This window comes from Aptenodytes forsteri, unplaced genomic scaffold (genome assembly GCF_000699145.1).
Source record: "Aptenodytes forsteri isolate BGI_AS27 unplaced genomic scaffold, ASM69914v1 Scaffold192, whole genome shotgun sequence".
Classification (NCBI taxonomy): Eukaryota; Metazoa; Chordata; class Aves; order Sphenisciformes; family Spheniscidae; genus Aptenodytes; species Aptenodytes forsteri.
Genome location: NW_008794891.1, coordinates 881,617 through 902,579, shown reverse-complemented (window position 1 = coordinate 902,579; position 20,963 = coordinate 881,617). Strand labels below are relative to the sequence as shown.

The 20,963-nt window shown below is 45.1% G+C and overlaps 1 protein-coding gene across 1 annotated transcript in view; it reads right to left on the bottom strand.

The window, feature by feature from the left end:
* Positions 1-951: 951 nt before the first annotated feature.
* Positions 952-20,963, bottom strand: part of ASXL2 (additional sex combs like 2, transcriptional regulator) — a 54,994-nt gene continuing 34,982 nt past the window's right edge. The window contains exons 4-9 of the mRNA XM_009275117.1: positions 18,165-18,305; positions 16,565-16,728; positions 12,702-12,798; positions 9,073-9,178; positions 6,559-7,276; positions 952-4,385 (exon numbers count right to left, since the gene is read on the bottom strand). Of these exons, the coding sequence (XP_009273392.1) occupies positions 1,986-4,385; positions 6,559-7,276; positions 9,073-9,178; positions 12,702-12,798; positions 16,565-16,728; positions 18,165-18,305 (3,626 nt within the window). The 3' untranslated portion in view covers positions 952-1,985. The remainder of the gene's footprint in view (positions 4,386-6,558; positions 7,277-9,072; positions 9,179-12,701; positions 12,799-16,564; positions 16,729-18,164; positions 18,306-20,963) is intronic.

Here is a 20,963-nt window from a genome sequence, read left to right as displayed (position 1 = left end):
ACCAAGATACGCTGCAGCTCTAGCTAACTCACGCACACTAATCCTGCTTTGGAGGACGCCGGGCTCTGCCGGACAGGGAAGGAAACGATTCTGTTAGGACGTGATTAAGTCTGCAACTCTCTTTTCTTTATCATCACCGAAGAAATCACCACCCACTCCCTGGAAAAACACACTGCTTCACAGGCAATTATTTCTGATCTTTACCAACAGCGTGCCAGGTTCCCAGGCGAGGGAGAGGGGAGAGGGGAAAGCAGTAGTATAGTCAAATGGAGAGAAGAAAGGCTGAGGACCCCAGCTCACAGAACAGCTGTCCCACCTATTTTGTTAATATTGCTTCATCTTAAAAAGGCCTTTGGATTAAAAGTGAATTCAGTGCTTTTCCATCAAAAAGATACATAAATCTGTTACCTGACCGAGATGCAGTATGGCCCCCCACCCGCCCCAAACAGCGACAACATGGGACTGGACGTCATTAGTGAACCTGATGTTCTTTGTTTCAGAAGAGAAATAACATACAGATCCTCCATGTGATGCAGACACGTTGCGATACATCAAAATGCAGATTGGCGTGTGCTTCGTTAGCCAGCCTGTCGTCAGTTCTTGTTGAGAACAGAGTACCATTTTGCAACTGCTTTAATTTCGATTAATCAAAGTGAATGAATTCGTGAACACCGAAAGTGAGGATGAGCATCACTAGCTGTGTCCCACGACCAGGTACGAGGGGTGCGGTGCAGCCCCCTTCCCCAGCCCCCCGCACCCCGCCAGCCTCCCCCAGCCCCAACGCAACCCCAGACCTCAACGGAGCAAACCCCAAGCTGACTCAAGCCTGATTTGGTATTTTAAAACACAGAGAGACACCCACAGCGGGCTAACAGTGAGGCCCAGCAAGACACCTGTTTTCCTTTCCCTATACTTCGCTAAATATAAAATCTTCTCTAGAAATTAGAGACGTCTGACTATCGTGGAGGTTTCAATGAGCACAGTAAGCTTCCTAGAAAACAGCAGGACCGAGGGTGACACTTAGTGCACTTCACTTGCATCACGTGCCGTAACAGCTGATGGTTCGTAACTGTGGGATGGCGCTTTCCAGCTCACTTGAAACACCTAATAAAAAAGCAGGTTTCTGCCGAGTCCTGACAGTCCGGAAATGAAATGCAGTTCAGCACGTATTTGTGATCTCTGCTTTAAATGGCTCCTGGGATTACCGATAATCACGGTTACTGAGTTGTTATAGTGATTTAAATTCTTGACTCCTATGGTTAGTACAGTTGCCTTTTTCAGTATTTACCGGTAGCAAATCAAGACGCTACCTTCCTTAGAACAAGGTTACTGCAACTGACTCCTTGAAAAGGAGAGGACATGCAAATCAAAACCACCAGCCAGTACTGCACAACCCAGTATGCCTTCTGGAAACTGCCAGGTCACGAGTGAAAGGCTGGTCCAGCGTTAACGCCTTCCAATTCTGAAAAATTTGAAGTAAATTTAGAGCAGCAAAGTGAGCCCATTCAGGGGTTCCTGCTTCGGTGCTCTGTGATCAGCCAGTACAAACGTTTAGTTTCTCGATTATCCAGTTCTTCTCTCTGTCCAGAGAAGACCAACAGGGTAAGGTTTTGCGGGGGGTTCGTTCCCCCATCTAGAGCAGAGCTCAGCAAACATGCTGGGTAGCAGGCTGGGGTTAATGAAACTGCAGTACAAGTCAAACACTATCTCCTAAAAGATTGAAAAAATATTTTTAAACAAAATAATGTGACATATTTACATAACTCCTTAAGTGCAAACTCTTGTCACAATTCACGTAGTTGAGCTCAATTTAGACTCACTGTACAAGAAGGTGCTCTTTCTTTAATGAAAGAAGAACTCTACTCTGTATTCCTGATTCAGTAACGTGTCCCTTGTGCAAGGCAGTAAATTTCCTGTTTCTTCCCAATGTACTTCCAAAAGCAAAACCAAAATCAAGCCATCCTCTTCCCCGCTTCCCGTCCCGGTTACCGCACGACGAGGCAGGAGACACAGAGCTTAGAGGGGCCAATGCAATCATCATGGCAGAAGGCACCGCAGCCCTTGCACATGATCATGGCTTTCAACCTGCAGTAACATTTGGAAGGGGAATCCTCCATGCTGTTGTCTTCAGCGAAGGCTTGAACGGGGATGGTCTGACTGTGGTTGCCAGAGTTCATAGCTTGGCTGGTGGGAATGGTGGTTACAGTCACAGAAAAGGACATGACGTTCCCCATGCTGCTAGACAACTGATTGCATTCAGACAGCCCAGTCATAAGAGACCCTTGGTTCACATCCGGGGAGGTGGAGACATTTATTGTGCCACTGTAACTGGGCCCAATGAGCTGTGCTGCAGCATTTCCAGATAGCTTTGGAGGGTGCGAAGGAGAAAGCAGCGGAGGCTGCTGCTGCGCAGAGTCCAGGGACGGTACAGAAGTGCTGAAAAGCTCCGGATTGCTGTGCATTTTCCCCCTCATTGCATGTGCCATTTGCTCTTGAGCGGCTTGAATAAAATCTCGTGCTAGCGTAGTTCCGTCAAATGCCTGAACGTTCTCCTTGTTGACTGCTGCTTGCTGAGACGTGGCTGCTTCTGTCTTTACACCCTTTTTAGCAAGGCTGCTGTAATCCGAAGAATTTATGCTATGTGATACCTGTTCTTTCTCACACTGACCAGAAACCTGGGCAGCCTGGGGCTCCTCTTTTACACTGATATGTTCACGTTCATCACCAGTACTCTCATCATCTGCATCTCCTTCATCACTGCTGCTGCCGTGGCCAGCTATCTCCTCACATTCCCCAAATTCTGTTTTTGGAGCATCAGCAGGACTGTTCAGACACAAGCGGTTTTCAGGGTTCAAGGAGAAGCCTCTCCTCAAACTCTCTGAACCACGACCATAGGTGGAAATGTTGAGCAGATAATGACCAGACATAGCAGGCTTGGATGTCCTTCTGCCCATGAAACCCAGCATAAATCTCTGGCTGGTGGAGCTGTTTTCTAACTGGAAACCTGAGTGAGTGAGGTTCAGTTGTGAAGGCTGAAGGACTGGCAACAAATTCTGCCTCTGGACCCTCTTGATAAGAGTCTGAAGGATCTGCTCTTGGGTGGTTTTGCTGAGTGCCTCGTGGCACTGGTGCTGGTCAAGGCTGGGGTCCTTTCCCGAGGGGAGTGGAAGGGTCCTTGGAATGTGAGGCAGAGGCCTGTTCTGGCAAAAGATCTTCCCAAGCTGTTGTGTGGGTAAACTCGATTGTCTTTCACTACCCTCGGCTCCAGTGCCCTTCCCTGCTACACTCGTAGCACTGGATGCTGCTGCCGCCCCTTTTTCTTCATGAGAAACTAATGGGACAGTTTTCATTTCTGCTTTGGTGAGGGGCTTCGGCAGGATTTGCTCCAGAGGGACATTCTTGCCTTGAAGAAGTTGGGTGACCAAAGGGTTGTTAGCGGGAATACTGGAGCTTGGTTTTGGGAGGGCACCGCTTGAGCTTGAACTTGCATGAGTTTTAAGGCTAGGTGCTGCTGACAAAGTGTTAGAGGGTGGGACAGATGTCGCAGATGTTACCACACCTCCAGCCTGGGCTTCCGAGCTCGTGGATGTTAGTGACGACATCAGAGGGGAAGGAGATTTGCTTTTAGAAACACCTAAGCTGGTCCCTCCTAAGGCCGTAGGTGCTACCTTAGTTACATCTGCTGTGGGCACAGTGACGCAGACTGTTCCATCCCTGACAGCTGCTGCCCCACAGGCCTGGCTTGGACCTGCCGGAGCAGAAGGTGCTTTCTCTTGTTTGTCACTGCTACCAGCATGCGGGGAGCCTGAAACCTGATTTACAGTCATACTGGGGGGGCTCTGTTTTATTCTGTTGATTTTCTCCAATGCCGATACCGTGGAGGAGGAGGAGCTGGTGCCTGTACTGCTGGCTGGAGTTCTGGATTGCAGTGTGGAAGTTTGCTGTAGTTGTGCTCCAGAAGGATTGTGAGGTGGTGCCTGGTCTGTGGCCTGGGTCTCCATTTGGGTATGGGTCCCTGGACAATGGGGAAGAAACCTTCTCGAACTTCCCCCGCTTCCAGTTCCTGCCAGTTCCAGTGCATTTCCTCGAATTCCAGTTTCGTTGGTTCTGCTTGTTGCTGCGTTACTCTTCTCTCCTCCGCCGCCCGGTGGGCCCCCACCACCGCCCGGTCCAGGCCCTGGGACAGCCCCCCCCGTCGAGGCGGCAGCGGCGGCGGCGGCGGCAGCCGCTGCCCTCTGAGCCTTGGCTTGCTGGGCTTTTGCCTTGATGTCTGCCAAAGTTCTGGCCCCTGTTCTTCCCGGACTGGTGAGTGAGATTGGGAAACGTGCCCTGGGAGAGACCTGGCTCGCAGGAAATGGCATTGGGGAGATTCTGGAAACAGGAATCTGAAACAGAGGAGAAAAGCACAACTGAGATATGGGGAACATTCAGCCCACATATTTAAGTGTTTACAGTTGTAGTCTTAGAGAAATAGTTGTCGTTTTGGAGAAATCCCTTATCTCCCTCACTTGAGAGAAATAATAAAAGACGTGTATGATCCTTTGATGCCTGGCACACCTATTTCAAGCCTATTACAAACTTAGTGGCTCAGACTGGAAGCTCATCCCTTGCAGTTGCAGGCTAATACATCGTACGCCATTACGCAAAAGCCTATCGAGCTCCCTCAGAAAAAACTGTAAGGTTCTTCCAGAACTCAACACCCATCATCCCTTATTCTAAGTTTCATGCTTTATTCACACGTAATTTATATCCTTTTAAAGGCTTGTGTCAACATTCTGCTTGATTTTGCATTGCTCTTCTACCCCTGCATATTTACACTTGCCTCCTCAGGGTCTTTATACAAAGTAATAATAATCTCTCTCCTGTGTATCTGTAGATAAAATGCCAATATTTTAGTCCTTTCTTCTAAAATAGGTTCTCCACTCCCCTCGCCATTCCGGTTTACTTCCTGCAAGTTTGTTCTTTCTAGAATGTAAGTGACAAGAACAGTGCACTAATGTTGGTGCTCTTCTGTCTCCATTGCAAAGATTTAAGCGAGTATATTTTAAGGTTACATTTGTTTTCATGTATCTGCAATACCTCGCTGCCTCCCACTCATCTTCTGATTAGCCAGTTCACCGCTTCTTTCTTTTTTGAGGAACGACATGTCTTCTACCTTACAGGGGAAGATATTTTCAGTCGCCCTTAGATTCACTCTATTATTAAATTAAACCCCTTGTTCATCACACTGGAAGGTCAACCATTCTTCCTGTATGAGATTTCAGATCTTTTACTGACAGTTTTCCCCCAATTTTCTGTCACTAACAAATTTTATTAATGCTTTCGCACCTTTGTGCCATACTTATTAACACAGTGTGAATAATGAACCGTTTTCAAAATTTTGTGTTTGTATACTTCCTAGTATAAAAGAATCTTAACAGGAGAGTAGAATTCTTAGGACCTACAGAAATACTGTAATTAAGCAGTTTTCCATTTACAACTTCTGCCTAAGGCCCCAAACCAGGGAGCTGAACTTTAACCAGAGCAAATCCTGGGAGAAAAAAGCACAGGCCCTATTCTACAGAAACCAAACTTTTCTATTCACACAGTCACACATGACTGTAAAAAATTTTTCTGCGCTGGTTCATCCATTTACTATCTACTGTTGAGCACGGCATCACTGAAGAAAGAATCAGTGTTACCCGTACACACGCAATCTTGTAATCATTTATCCGAAAGAGCATCAAATGTCTGAACGGAGAGTGTTTATCACTTGCCGACGGGGTATTTCCTGGCAGTTCAGTAGTAGGTGTGCGGTCCTATGACCTGGCTCTCAAACGCAAGAGAACTGCGTTGTCCAGGCCAAAGTCTGGAACATTTCTTTCATGCTTCCTTCCATCTGCCCTATCCTAGTGGTGATTTATTGCCCGTTTCCTTTCCTGTGTAGGTTCTTGCTAAGACTCAGCAGCTGAAGGGCTTTTGGAATTGAGATGTTCCCTAAAATAGTCTCTCCCTGCTACCTAGTCTGACCCTACACTGCATTCAGCTGGTATAAATGAGAACTGCATTATTTCTAGGTGGTCTTTTTGTAACCACAGGTAAATAATTTAGCTTCTGGACTCGATATAACGGAGGAAGCTGCTGATAGCATTCTTTCTGGACCTGTTACTGTACTGCTGGGGACACTCACGTGCCTGCAATGTTCTGTGCACTCCTGAGCTACACCTTGCTTTGTTACTACAGTCTCGCAGCTCTCCCCAGTTTCCACCGTGAGCTACAGTACTCCCTGTTATACTCAGTCTTGGGCTTTCACACAATTGTTCGAGCTTCTGCCCAAGAGATCTTTTAACAGATGCGTGTGTACGAGAGATGCTTAACTGAAGTTACGTTGATCAGCCAGCCAGCAGACTCCCTTTAGCAAACAGCTGAGCCTTTACATTTTTGGATCAAATATTTCCATCACTAAAATAAGCAGGTAATGTAATTTACATACATAACTAGAACTGACAAAGCATTTCTGTGAGAGCCACCAGCTGAACTGACCCACGTAAGGCTGGATCTGTCTTCACTTCTCTTTACCTTGAGTGGGGGTACCCGTGGCACCGGGGTCCCCGCTGCAGGAAAGGACTGTGGCTGGGTCCGAAATGCCTGGTGGTGCTGACAGTTCTCCATGATGCGTGGCTTTTTTTCAGGAGTGGTTAGAGCTTCTTCACGACTCTCTGACTTCCTCTTACGGGCTTCAACACTGACTTCCATGTCTTCATTTACAGGGGACTTCTTTTCTGGTGTTTCTGGAGTAATCACTGGACTTTTCACATTTGCTACTACTTCACCTGCCTCGGGGCTCTTTGGTTTACTCGGGGCCAAAACTGAGGTACTGACAGTCTCTTTCGCTAGCACTTCCTTGGATGCAGCGTGCTTTCTCTCTTCTCCTGGCTTTTGATTAGCGGCAGTTTGTGGTTTCTCTTGAATGGATTCTCCTTGGACTCTCTCTTTCACAGGGAGAGAATGGTCGCTGGGTTTCACTGCACACCCATCCGGGGAAACCGAGGCCTCTGCAGGTTTGGCTGGTTTTGGCTGCGTGTCCTCTCTTCTTTCCTCTCCTCCTTTTTTCATCGCTGGTGCTTCCTGGACTGCTTGTGCTTTAGACTCTAACGGAGAAGTAATCTCCTCTTTGAGTGGTGCCAGAGAGGCTGGCGTGCATTTTGGCTGTTCAGCTGCTGGATTTTCAGTCTCTGTCTCGGCAGGGCTGGTGTTTGCTGTCAGTCTCTTGGACTCTTCAGGACTTAGTCCAGAACTATCAATAAAAAAAGAACTGTTATTTTGCAAAACATTCTTGCAAAAAGCATACTATCCTTAGAAAACTGAGAGGAGATTCTCTACATACCACACCCTAAATAAATATGTCTCACACACCTCATTCCACGCCACAATCTGAAAATCTTCCATACTATTAGTACTTCCACATGAAACGGAACTTAATAGCAAAGTTTAAAACCAACTAAATGAAATACACGGAACACGGATTAGATCTAGTCCTCTATCCAGATACCAATTTTCCAGGCTGCAAATCAAATGAATTTGGCCAACAGCAAGTATTCCCTTCATTAGCCACCACAGACATATCTCTGCAGCATGCGAACAACCCCACACAGCTTGCATCTGACTTAAGCTCATATGGTGACATTTGCGGAAAGGGACACTGAAAAGTGTCCCACCATTTTTTCCAGGGGAACACGGCTAGTGCCAGAACCACTGACGTACCCTCAGCTTAGAACTGGCATTGCTGCCTTTCTCCGCAATCAAAAAGCTGGGAGTATTTCCCTGTATTACTCATCCATCTTTATTTGTGAAAGAAATGAACAAGTTCGGAATCTAATTCCCAGAGTGATGTCCGATTTAGGATTAACTTCATGCATCCCTCTTAACGAAATATCAAATTTGTTTTTTTTGCCCAAACACGAACCCATAAAGTCTGACGAAGCCAGCCTGATGAATCTATGGGACTGATTTCTACCAGGCAAGTTCTTAGGAGCTAGAGAGAACTGAAGTCCTACTGTTGTTTGTGCATGTCACCTCCACACTGTCCTGCTGTCCCCTGTCCCCCTAAAGCTTCAAGAATACGGCTGTCACCTTTTATCTTCCAGCACAGAGCTCCATGCATGTTTACGTCCTGGTTTTCAACACTAAGAGAACTGGATAAGTTAGCTGAGTAAAGCTCTTTGCGAATGCCACTAGATCACTTGCGTTCCCAACCTGGCGTATTCCTTCACTTAGTACTGCAGCCTGCTGTATGTACACGCACACACAGCGGCCTCCTACTCACCCACGAAACCCCAAACTATCAGACCACAGAATGACAAAAACAGGGCTTGCCATAATCCAAACGCTCTAGAGGGTTAAAACATCATAGGCAAATGGGAGGAAAACTGGCTGACAGTCCAAGGACAAGCATAAAAGCTAACTGTCAAGATGCAGGATAAGAAATTCCTTATTAGTTATTTATATGCATCCGTTTGTTTTCAAGTTTCTTAGTATAGTTATTCGCACAGAAACCTGAGATCGTCTCCATAGTCCAAAAGGATGGTAAAATCTTGAAGCAAAACCAAACACAGAATAAAAGGCTTGCAGCCGTGGGATTTTAACCGAATACGTGTCTGATTGAAGATGTGGGGAAACACACAAGATTTCACGTAGCAGGTGACTTACTGCAAGGCAGAGTATGCTCAACCACCACACCGTGGATCTCCAGAATCCTGACACTAGAAGAACCCCAAGAGGGGAGTGTCTCAAAGTGTCGTACTAAGGAGTGGGAAAAGTAAAGATGTAAAGTCTAAAGGACATCCTCGCCTAAGGAAAACAGTACTACACTGATTAAAGCATTAGGAGTCATGACAGCAAACGCATCGCTTCTGACCTAGATCACTCAGGCAATTTCTCAGTTCCATGGCAGCGAGACGAAGCTAGAGACCTTTTTCAGGTTTCAGGACTAATGAAAAGTAATGTTTATTGATGGACAGCACGCTACAAATGCAGCAACAGGTACATCTGGACTGGCAATGCGGGATTAAAAAAGACAGTTGAATGTCTTACCTCTGACCATAGTAGCTCTCAAAAAAACGTTCCTTCCACAGCTCGACCTTCTTTTCCTTTTCTATTTCTTGCCGTATTCTTAGCTGCATTTCTGGTGTAAACTCACCTGCAAAATGCAATAAAGGGTGTTTTCAGAAAAAGCTGTGAATAAAATGAATCAGGATAACCACAGGAGCCTTCAGGCTTGCAGGTGAGAGTGCGATCGCACAGAAGTCCCCTTCACCACTTGTGACACTGTAGCCCTGCCTGTGGTACTTCAGCGTTTCTCCTGAGCTGCCAGGTGTTTCTCTGCCGCCTGCTCCTTGCAGTGGATGGGCAACAGCTTTATGCCTGACAGACACAACTCCTTTCCCTGTCAGCGTCCACTCTGGCTGCCAATAGATGCTTTATGTGAAATAGCGCTTATTAAATGAATACAAATCTATACACAAATGTATGTTGTATGTACGCAGGCACTACGTAACTGCCATTTTTTGAAGGATCTGAAGATATTGCCTATGCAGATGGCAAAGCAATATGGATGGCACCTTGAAACGACAGTCGTGGATGGCTGTGGTGAAACATGCATGCAAGAACAAAGACTTCTTGCCCAGCACAAATGACAGAAAATATTTCTGGTGACGGATGCTATTCTGTCACAGGCAGGTGGGGAATCAAAAAAAACCCTCTCACACATCTGAAGTGCACTTTTCACACCTAGACCTATTGCGGTTTGTAAGAAATGTTTCCTAATGTCAAGTCTAAGGTTTGTAAGACCATATGTTAATATTTTAAGAGTTCATCATTAGACAACAAGAAAGCTTGTTTTTTTGACAGAGCTGCAGTGCTTTGATGATAGACATGTGACCTTAAGCCTCAAGACTTCACTCATTCTCAAGGTTTATCTAGTTCACACCATTTTGCTTGTGCCCTTTAGCACTGGAGGAAAGTTACTAGAATCAGATCTTTCCCAACACTGCAGTTACCAAAGAGAGGGGATTCCTTAAAGAGATTAACAGAAATTGGATACTTCCATCACTGCACAGTTTTTTTCTCAAAAATTTTCTCCCATCAAATAAGGGGATCGTTAGAAATTCTTGCTGAGTTTGTTCTCCATGCAGTTATCAAAATGTGTCCGAAGGAAGCCAAGAGTGCCCCTTTTTAGTACACTGTTACTTGTCAGGATTAAATCAGCAGAGTCATCTTTTTATTGCAGCAAGTACAGAGGGCCCAAAACAGAATCTCTGGTACATCAACTTTCTTTTCTATTTCTGTATAAACTTGGTCAGGTAAATAAATACAGAGAGTCTGCTGCATTGAAAACAGTGGAACGCCTGCCTTTACTTAGAGTAATTTAGCAACAGGGTACAAAATTCATTCATTTGAAACAGTCTCTGTTGTCGCAGTGACTTCTTGGATTTTCATTGCTGTGGTTATGCCACCTTTGTCTCCCAGTTGGGAGAATTCAACTAAAAGCATACATCTGCATCAGCCTAGGCTTGCACTGAGCACAAAGCAGAGTGAAAACCTACAGTCAAGTAGAAGCAATTTACTTATGAACATCTACCTGAAGGTCGATGGGGACCTTGGGAGGTCTCCAGTCCAACCTCCAGCTCAGAGCAGGGGCAGCTTGGCCTCCACCAGGTCGCTCAGGGCCCTGGCCAGTTGGGTCTTGAAAACCTCCAAGGATGGAGGTGGCACAACCTCTCTGGGCTGCTGCTCCACTGCTGGACTGTCCTCATGGGGAAAAAGCTTTTCCTTATGCCCCATCTGACTCATGCCTGTTTTCTCTCATCCTCCTGCCATGCACCACTGTGACAAGCCTGGCTCCATCTTCCTGATGGCCTCCCTGTAGGTACAAGGGGGCTGCTATCAGGTCACCCCTCCCCAGCCTGTATTGCTGCCAGGGGCTCTTCCTTCCCAGGGGCAGGATCCTGCTTCGGTCCCACTGGATGGCAGCCCCGCCCTCGAGCATATTGACTGGTCCCTCCAGTTTGGTGCCCTCCACAAACTCCCCCAGGGTAACTGATAAAGAAGGCAAATGGCACAGGTCCCCGGACAGGCCCCTGCAGGCTCCACTTGTCACCAGCCTCCAGCCGTGAACCACGACTCCGAGCTTGACCGTCTAACCAGCTATTCACCCATCTGGTTGTCCACCCACCTAGACCCTAGTGTCCCAGCTTGGATACGAGAGTACTGTGGGAGACAGCTATCAAAAGCTTTGCTTCGGCTGAGGTAAAGGACGCCCACTGCTCTCCCCTTGTTCACAAATTCAGTCACTTTTAATGCAGTCAAGCTATTCAGGCATGATTTACCTGTGGTAAAACCATGCTGACTGTTTCCAATCACCTTCTTCATGTGCCCAGGGATGTGCTCCAAGAGGGCTCGCTCCATGACTTTCCCAATGATGACACTGAGGCTGACCAGGCCTGCATATGTTAAATAATACTGTGGGTGACCCCAAACAGCATTGCTATGAATCGTCAATACCTTGAAGAGTAGCTGAAGAAAGCCTACAGGACTGCTCTGCCCACAGTGGCATCATGCTTTAATACTTGAGCAGAGATACAGTGCTCAGTGAGAACGTCAGTGGAGATCTCCAGACTTCACTCTCAGTGTTGCAAGCTTTACCACCAGAGCAGGTTCTACAGCAGTTTTACTCCGGTGAGAAAGTCTTTGCGTAAATGTAGCTGCACCCTCTAGATGTGTAGACATGAACGGACAAAAGGTCTTCTGACAAGCGCTAAAGGGAAAACACTAAATGATGGTGGCTAAAACTGGGGGTGGTTTTAACAATTAAACAGATGAGACAGCTGAGTTCTGCACCTTCCTGTTTACTGGCATAGATACATCCAGAATCTACAAAATATAAAGGGTTATTCATACCGAATTGCATACATTTTCTATGGAAAGCCTCTTAAAAGTCAATCACCTGGGCATGAGTAAATGATACCCCCTTCTTCTTAAAGTGAGTCACAATTGGTGCTATAGTCTTTATAAAAGCTCTGGTGACAGGCTGCATGGTTCAATTCTGTAGAGGAAACGGTCCCTCCCCGCAGTGAGTGAGCGCACTTCTGATGATGTGATTTGATCAAATCACAGATTTACGCACCTCTAAGTTCAAGATGCAAATGATTGTTGAAGGTGCAGGAGTCCTATAGATTAGTAAAGTCAGCACTTCATGTTATATAAAAAATTACGGCTCAAAGGACTGACCATACCAACTGTGGCTAGACGACTTCGCTGGTGACAAAATGCATTACTCTGGAAATATAATTTACCTTCTCTACTGAGCTTAGCAGTGGGCTGTATTTAGCTACCACAACTTGAGACTAACACAGCTCTACTGTCATTTCAACAAGATTTTAAACACATTTTTCCTTCTTTTCTCACCTCTTCCAGAGACTTGCTCACTTTTCCACATGTTAAGTTCAAAAGAGAACTCCTTACTGCAGCCCCCTCTATGACTTTGAGATTACACAGTTCTGGGCTTGCATTTGCTCTCATGGGCTGCATTGACTACAGCTGTCTACCTAGTAAGTCACGCCAGTGCTTCAACTTCTCTGTAAAATATCTTTTACACACTCCCTGAAACATTCACTAGCTGAAAGCCTTCCAGCGTTTTGCTTCGTTGTCTGGGGAAGTTTTACCTTCTGACAACCTCTCCTTCCAGCCTTGGGCAGCTGAAGTGAAGAACTCGTTGTTGAGCGCAGAGCCACTCAGCTTCATCAAACCATCCGCCCCAACCTGGAATACATGACAAACCAAATGGTATTAACTAGCTGGAAAGACAAATGTCACACGTTGTCACATGGGATCTGAAAACAGAGCAAGAGTCCCAACTTTGCCACAAATCTCTCTGGAATCTGCCTTTAACTCACTCAGAAGAAAATAAACAGCCTTCTTAAGGCTGTGCTTAGCCAAGTCTGGGATCTAGGAGGCTGTGGTACATTTTCCTCATCCTTGCTTTAGCCCAATCCTCTTATAGTCCTGCTGCGGCACAAACACACATGAGCAGCAGATGGTACAGGTGGCAAGGAGAAGCACAAGGACACAGAACAGCATAGCCTCTGAAAAGCTTCTTCAGATGCCTTTCGCCCTGCAAAATGAATGCAAGATATCGCCTGAACTACCATCCAAAGCGACAGCTCTGCTGTCTTCTAGTGAACATAAAAAAGTGCGTGAAGGAAAAGCAAGGACATAAAAGGTATCACATAAAAGTAACTTTGGAATGTATATATCATAACATGGATGCTTCAGGAAAAACAGGGACAGATGGAGCTCAAAACCCCTTCTGTCTTTGAAATATGGTTAACCAAATAGGGCAGTCATGCTACAGAGTAGGACATAAATGAGAAAGCATGAGGCTAAGACTGGAACATAGCATGGTGGGAAATTATAACTAGGGTAATAAAACATGTGTGAGGTTTGCTTTTGCTCTTTATTCCACAGAAGTAAATGTGGAATTTCTCTACCAGAAACACAAAAATACACATATCATTCAGTAAGTCGCAAACACTTGCAGTGGGCAAAACTGATGTGCTTCCATTTCTTGCACAAATAATACATCAGAACAAACAAGCAAAATCCAACTGTCCAAACGTAGGATACATCCGATTACACTGGGAGATCTGTGCAGCAAACATTCAACAGTGCAGGATTTGATAAGGAGAAACACTGCTCTTCCTGAGGCAGCATTTGTGATGCAGGTAATTAAAATGATGGAATTGACCTAATAGAAGGTTTTGTAGGTAAGATTTAGTTAAAGAGTTTTAAGTTTTAAGTTAGGAGCAGCCGTTATAGGGATTACAAAAGCAGAGATTTATTTTCTAGTCCAAATCTCTACTGATCGACCACAGGGAGCAGAATTCACAAGACTATCCTCTACTGCACATACGGTACTGCCTGTTCCTTGTGTTGGAGGACAGACAACTACTGCAGGGCTGACTGGGTCCTGCCTCAAAGCGCCCACTTTCTCTTCTACAGAAGCACCAGCTGCAATAGCTCAGACTGAGTCACTACCAAGCAAAACACAACAGATATGTGACCTTTCACAATTGGCATGTCCAACGCCTTCACCTCTTCTCCTGTTTACTACAGCAAAGTCTGACGTTTCATAAAGCACACATCACCACTTGATGTGGTGGGCTGCTCTAGGAAATTTACTACAGTGAAATGTAAAATTTGTCCTCTCAGGAGCCAAGCAATATTATTGAATTAGTCAAAATTTGTTCTCAGTCAAATTCTAATTCAATTTAAGGACAATTAAACTTAAAAGTCAGGACGGAAATGTCTTACCATCTGCTGTGAGGTTCTTGCCAGTAAACTCCAGCTGCAAACTCCATCACATCATATTTTGACACATACCTAATTATTACAAAGGCCACAGGACTTATAAAACAATTCCTTCAAATATTTATTGGATCAACCTTGGACTAACAAGTCCCCGATGAATGCTGGTTGAAGATTAGAATTTATGAGACAACACAAAATGTTAGAACTCCTCCTAACTCTGAACGAACACTATCTGTTCAGCAAAGCATCCTCTGTAAAGCAGACCACAGTGCAGCCGCCAGAGCCATACGCATTATTAACATTGTGAGAACCAAAAGAGCAGCACAGCTGTGAAGATGGATATAACTTCACGAAACATGGACATCTGTGCTGTGAGTGTCTACGTCTAAGCTGGTGTCCCTTCACAGTTTATAGTGATCGAGTCAACTGAGTGTATAGAGGTGGGGATTCAGTTCATCTCGTCCTGAAGTAGACCCCTCTATTTGGTCACAGGCTCTTGATTGTACCAACTGGATTTCCACTTCCTATAGAAGGAGCCCAGAGTAACTAGCTGAGATGTAGACTCCTGGGAGGTGACCGAGGTGTGTAAAGCCAGGCACCTGGTACTAATCTGAACACCACACAGAAAAGTATCTTCAACGGACTTGCAGATCTGAGACAGGACATACAAAAGATTTCCATCTGGAGTGGCATCTTGAAGCCAGCTTTGATATCTAAAGAACATTTAAAATGGCTCCAGGCACATACGTTAAGGCATCTGAATTAACACCCCTACAACTGAAGTGGAAGCATAGTGCAGAATCCCACTTTGCTCTGAAGCTCCCAGCTGGTTGGGGTAGGAATGCTGAAGATAAACATAACATACGAATAAGGTAGAATCATAGAATCATAGAATCGTTTAGGTTGGAAAAGACCTTTAAGATCATCGAGTCCAACTGGTAACCTAGCACTGCCAAGTCCACCACTAAACCATGTCCCTAAGCGCCTCATCTACACGTCTTCTAAATACTTCCAGGGATGGTGACTCCACCACTTCCCTGGGCAGCCTGGTCCAAGGTAAAAGGAAGGAAGCGTCCTTGTTCTATCTACAACTCTTCTGGTATTGAGCATAAACAGGTTGAACTTCACTTCCTCAGCTCATTGTTTTTCCCTCCTTTTACATGCAAGTGCAACATTCGTTCTTTTCTCGTCTCTTGGTATCATCCCTGCCTTCCACAAGCTGCTGAAGAAAACTGCTATAATGCTGAGATTGCTTCAGGCAGTTCTTTTAGGTACCCCTTTGGATGAAAATCACCAGATCCCGCTGAGTTGAAATAACTCATCAAAAAAGTCTCTTAGCTGTTCTTTCAGTACTGAAGGCTGAGTTCTTACCCTCTTGTCACTCATGTTAATTGTTCCAGTTATCACCAACTGTTTAGTGAAGAGTTCAGTGAAAACCTTCACCGTTTCTTCTGTGCCACTCCCAGAGCAAATGAACCCATTCCTCCCCACTGAGTACTTTTCTGCTTTTCCAAATTCCTCTCTTCACACACAAAGAGATCTTAGACACACAATCCATAAAAATAAACTGCCTTCAAGACTGACTCACACTGCACGCTTGGTACCTTTAATCTAGCGTGTGTTTCAGGTCAGGACACAAGCTCTCTGGAGCAAGTCAGGTCTACTCTGCGATCTGGATGGTGTGAATATGCAACAGAAAACTCATTCAGTTTTCACTTTACCAAATTCAGCATTTGACAGCAGTGACACAAGGTCATAAGAAACAGAAGAGGCTGGAACTAAATGGCAGCATCTGTTTAGCTATTCTGTGGGAAGGCACCAGTCTAAAAGGCTGCAGGGTTAATCCTGTATTGAAGAGTCCAGGAGAGGACAGGAGAGAGGAAGATGCTGAAACCGCTGCATTCCCATCACTCCTGGCCCTCTTCAAGTCCAGCATAACAGAAACATTGCTCTTGCTGTAGCTGGGAATATGGAGTTGATTAAACAGAATTAAGCCACTGGTTTATCAAACCTGAATTATTTTTTTCTGGTAGCAATGAATACCCAAACAAATCCCTGAATAATTTTCGATTTTTTTTTACACTGGGCACAAAAGAAAAAGTCTATCCCATTAGACATAAACACAGTATTTGGGTGTCTAGTCTGAATTACTTCTGGAGATGCTCCCTACTGACACCTAAGAGCCTAGCTTCTCTCCACAACAGAAACCACGACATACCTGCCTGTCCACCTCCGGCAGCAGCAGCAGCAGGCGCTGCTGGCATTCTGTAGGCAGAACAGAGAACGTATGCTTGTTGATCAGCGCCCGCAGGTTTGTGTTCACGAGGATGGAGTCGGGAGTTTCCACATCAATTTCAGCACACTTTGTTCTCTTCAGCTGCCCTGCAATGAACCACAAAGATGTAAGTAACATCTTACCTAAGAGAGGATTAAAGGCTCCTTTGGAGTTCACTGTACCTGAGATTTTCAAAATGCCACCTTAGTAATCCATTTCAAACCTTGACTTGAAATATATGTTTTACCCTTGCACACACAGTTAAAAACAAAATGTGGGAGGTCTTTTCCAGCCCCGCAAATTTCCATACCTAATATATTGTAGCCTGCATCAGTTCACCTAACTTTTGTAGGAATCCTGGCTATCTGGGGACTGGCAAGGAATCTTTTTCAGGAGGGTTTCTAGAACTGCTTTTAGCCACGTCAATTTTCTATTTTAAGCCTCTAGTTAAGGTTAGTTTGTTCATCAGGATTGCTTCTTGGACCTTCCTACTTTGTTCTCAGCAAAAGCATTTCAGAAGAATTCATCAGCTCATTGTGCTTGCGTAGAAACCACAACACTAGACAAAGCCGTAAAAATGAGTAACTACTCTCTTTTCTTTTCTGTCTTTGAAAGCCAGCAAGTCCAGCATTAACCACAGCCAGCTTCATGTATGTCCTGCAAATTCAGGGAAGAGTAACGAAGAAAGCATTTGTGCTGTGTACTCCATTTTGTTTGGATTCATCCACTGTCTATTACTGGCAAAATACCATGTGTTTTGAAGCTTAGATTAAAAGTACATTATTAGCAAAAAGGGTAATATTAAGACAGACCCTGCTTCCCCTGACTTCAGGGATGACAGCAATTATTTTTAAGGTAACAGTACCTAACAAAATAAATGCCACAGAGGCTTGTTTCATTAGGGCAAGTTTGCTCTATTAGAAGTCATTCAGAAAATGGCTCTGCAGGTTTATAATCTACTTAAGTTGCAGAATTTCATAATTACAGGGTATAAATGAAACCTGCCCTGAAAAGTGTCTATCTTCACCAGTGATGAAGAAAATCTAGGATGATTGGCATAGATGGAGACCTCAGAATATCCTTAAGTTCACCGAGGTCAATTCCATCATTGGTATATGTAAAAGAAACCACAAAAGGTCAGGAGGGCTGAGAAAGACCTAACCTCAATGAACAGGAAGGAAGCCAAATAACAGTGGGGTCTGAAGTATAAAGATCTGGGAAGGAACTTCTTTTTTTTTTTTTAATGTTATCAAAATGTCTCAAGTACATTAAAAAGCCCGCTAAATAATGCAAGTCCTTTTTTTGCTTCTCAAACAGCAAGCTGCAATTTCACAAGTAGGAACCCCTGATGATAAGAAATGAGAAAAGGCTTATTTGCATATGTAAGGTTTGAATTATTTATCCTGATTCACACAGCATACTAGCAGTACCTTCCGGAGTTGACCAGAAGTCACTTTAGCATTTTACTCAATTTTGTTATTTAGGCTTTTGTTCCATCATCAGAGCAACCAAATCTCTGGAAGCAGAAAAATAAATATCTTACTTGCATGGAGCCTGTCAGATCTCTGGAATGGCTTCTTCCCCAACCCTGGCAAGGAGTTATCAAGCTTAACAGAGGGAGAGGAACTGGAGGTGGAGTTCTGAGGGCTGCTTGACTGTCCATCTGACTGCTTTCCTTCCCAAGCTGCACAGGAAATTGAAACATTTTAAACACAGGGATGTACAAAGAAATATTACATGAGACATCTGTTTGGACTGAAATAAAGATTCTTTAACATGCATACCCTAATCCCAGCAGCTCTGGGACAAGCACTTCTGGGATACTTATATTCCTTTATTCTTGTAGCACGCACTTCCCAACAGGCTGAAAGTAGAAGACCCCTTTGTAGCTATCAGACTATCACAAAATAAAGGGATGGACAGCCATTTCATTTATGGTTTGAGTCTATTTCCCAGTTAGTCCCATCTTATTTCCCGCCTATATCTAATCCAGTAATAATCTTGTTAAAACTTCCTTTCAGAGGCAGCTTTTGTTTCTGTTCAGAGTTCATTGTCAGGAAAAATCTCTTCATACTTTATGTGTACTTTCTAAATTTTAACCTACTATTGTAGCTTTTGTTCTTTTTAAGACCACCCTCAGTCATTCCTCCTCCTGTTTCAAATACTCAAGAGGTATTTTCACGTCCTCCTCCAAAGTCACAACTTAGCCAAACTAGTCAGATTTCACCACTATGATTTCTCCTTACAAATCACTGCCACCCACATTCTCTTTTGTATAGCAGTATCTTTTCTGCCGGTGGGAAGAGCTTCTTCCCTAGATTCTCCCTGCCTTCCTTTCCCTCCTCTTCTTAAGTCAGATGAATTAAGAACATAAGCTGGTCTTCTCTCCGCTCTCTTTAGGTTTATGTGTAACAACAGGTACACACTCAAGTATGTAAAGGTACTGAAGTCCCATACCTCAAAAGAGAAACTCCACAATACACGTGATTAAGTCACAAACTAAACGAATGCTGGCTCTGACTAATGACTTGCACTATTAATTCCTTCACCCAGTCTGTGCCAGCTGTGTTCCCCATCTGCCTCTCTTACTCTCCTCTCTGCCTGGTGCCTTTCCCCCTCCTTCTCTTCCTTACACTAGCTGTTCCAGTTCTGACTAAATACATCCCTGAAATTGTGGCATCAGTGTGTTGCTTTCTATCAGAATATTGTTCTCTCTCCACTTGTATGCTTAATTTACTTCTCCATCTCAATATATCCCACTGGCCCGGCTGTGAGCTATTTCTATGTACTATCGCGTGGATAGGAGGGGAAAAAAGGACTCCATGGATGCTGATGAAAAACATACAAATGCCACTCATATTGCAGTAACATTCAAAGGCTTTTACAGTAATCAGTGTTCAGTCTAACTGGGGGCTGCATAAACGTACACTGTTCCTACCCTAAATCAGTCGAATAAAGCCGTACTAAAAGCTGAGGAATATGGCTTTCCTGAGACCACATGTGAAATGAGTTCAATCCTTAACTTCTTTCTGTCCCTCACAATCTTTAAGGTAGGAAAGCTCACGTGGCTGGATGCTGGCATGGATAGATACCAACCCTTCAGGAAAGACAGGCAAGGAAGATGAGTCAAGAAGGTTGTCTCTACCCATACAAGCCTGTGGGACAACACGAGCTGAATCCAAGGGTCCTGGGGGAGCCCACCAGGGTCCCTACAAGGCCTCTCTCTACCATCTTTGCAAAGAAATGAGGATCGCGGGAGATTCCCCACAACTAAGAAAGGCAAACGTTGCACCCACCTTCAAAAAGGGCCAAACAGATAACCTCAGAAAATACAGACTGGTTAGCCCCACTTTTCTGCCTGGGAAAATCATGGAGTGACCCCTCTTGGAGCACATTTCTGGTCACACGAAGGAGATAATGATGAATGGAAGCAGTCAGCATGGACTTACCATGGGTAAATCATGCCTGACCGGCCTGGTTGCCTTCTGTGATCATATTACTGGATTTGTGGATGAGGGAAGAGAGGTGGATGCCATTTACCTTGACTTTAGCAAAGCATTTGACATTGTGTCCCACAATACTGTACGCGAGCTGGGACATTAGGGACTAGATGGGGTGGACAACCAGATGGGTGAGCAGTGGGTGAGGTGGCCAGACTTGGAGAGTCATGCTCCGTACTCTGCCTGGAGGCTGGTAATGAGTGAGTGCCTCAGGGCACCGGTCCTGATTCACATTTTTATTTGGGGGAGGCAATGAAGCACTTGCTCAAGTTTGCAGGTAACGTCAAATTTGCGAGGACCAGTCACTACGCTCAAGGGCAGAGCTGCTACCAGTGGGACCGAGCCAGGCTGGAGGAACAGGCCAGCAGGAACCCTACAAGGACAAATGCAAAGTCCTGCCCCTGGGAAGGAAGAGCCCCTGGCAGCAATACAGGCCAGGGGCAGCTCTGCTAGAAGGGACATGGGGGTCCTGGCAGACACAACCTGAACTTGTGCCCTGGCACCAAAGGCCAACAGCATCCTGGGCTGTAGGACCACAGCCAACAGATCAAGGGAAGCGATTATCCCCCTTGGCTAAGCGCTCGTTAGACCACACCTTGATTCTGTGTCCTGTTCCGGCACCTCTAATACAAGGAAGACATAAAAACCAGGACTGAGCTCAGCTGGGGGCTACCAAGATGCTCAAGGAACTGCAGTGTTTGCCCTGTGAGGAGAGGCTGAGGGACTGGAGCTTGTTCAGGCTGGAGAAGAAAAAAGGTTGAGGGAGACCTTGTAGTCACCACTCTGTTCCTACCAGGAGGCCAGCAGGAAGATGGAGCCAGGCTTGTCACAGTGGTGCAAGG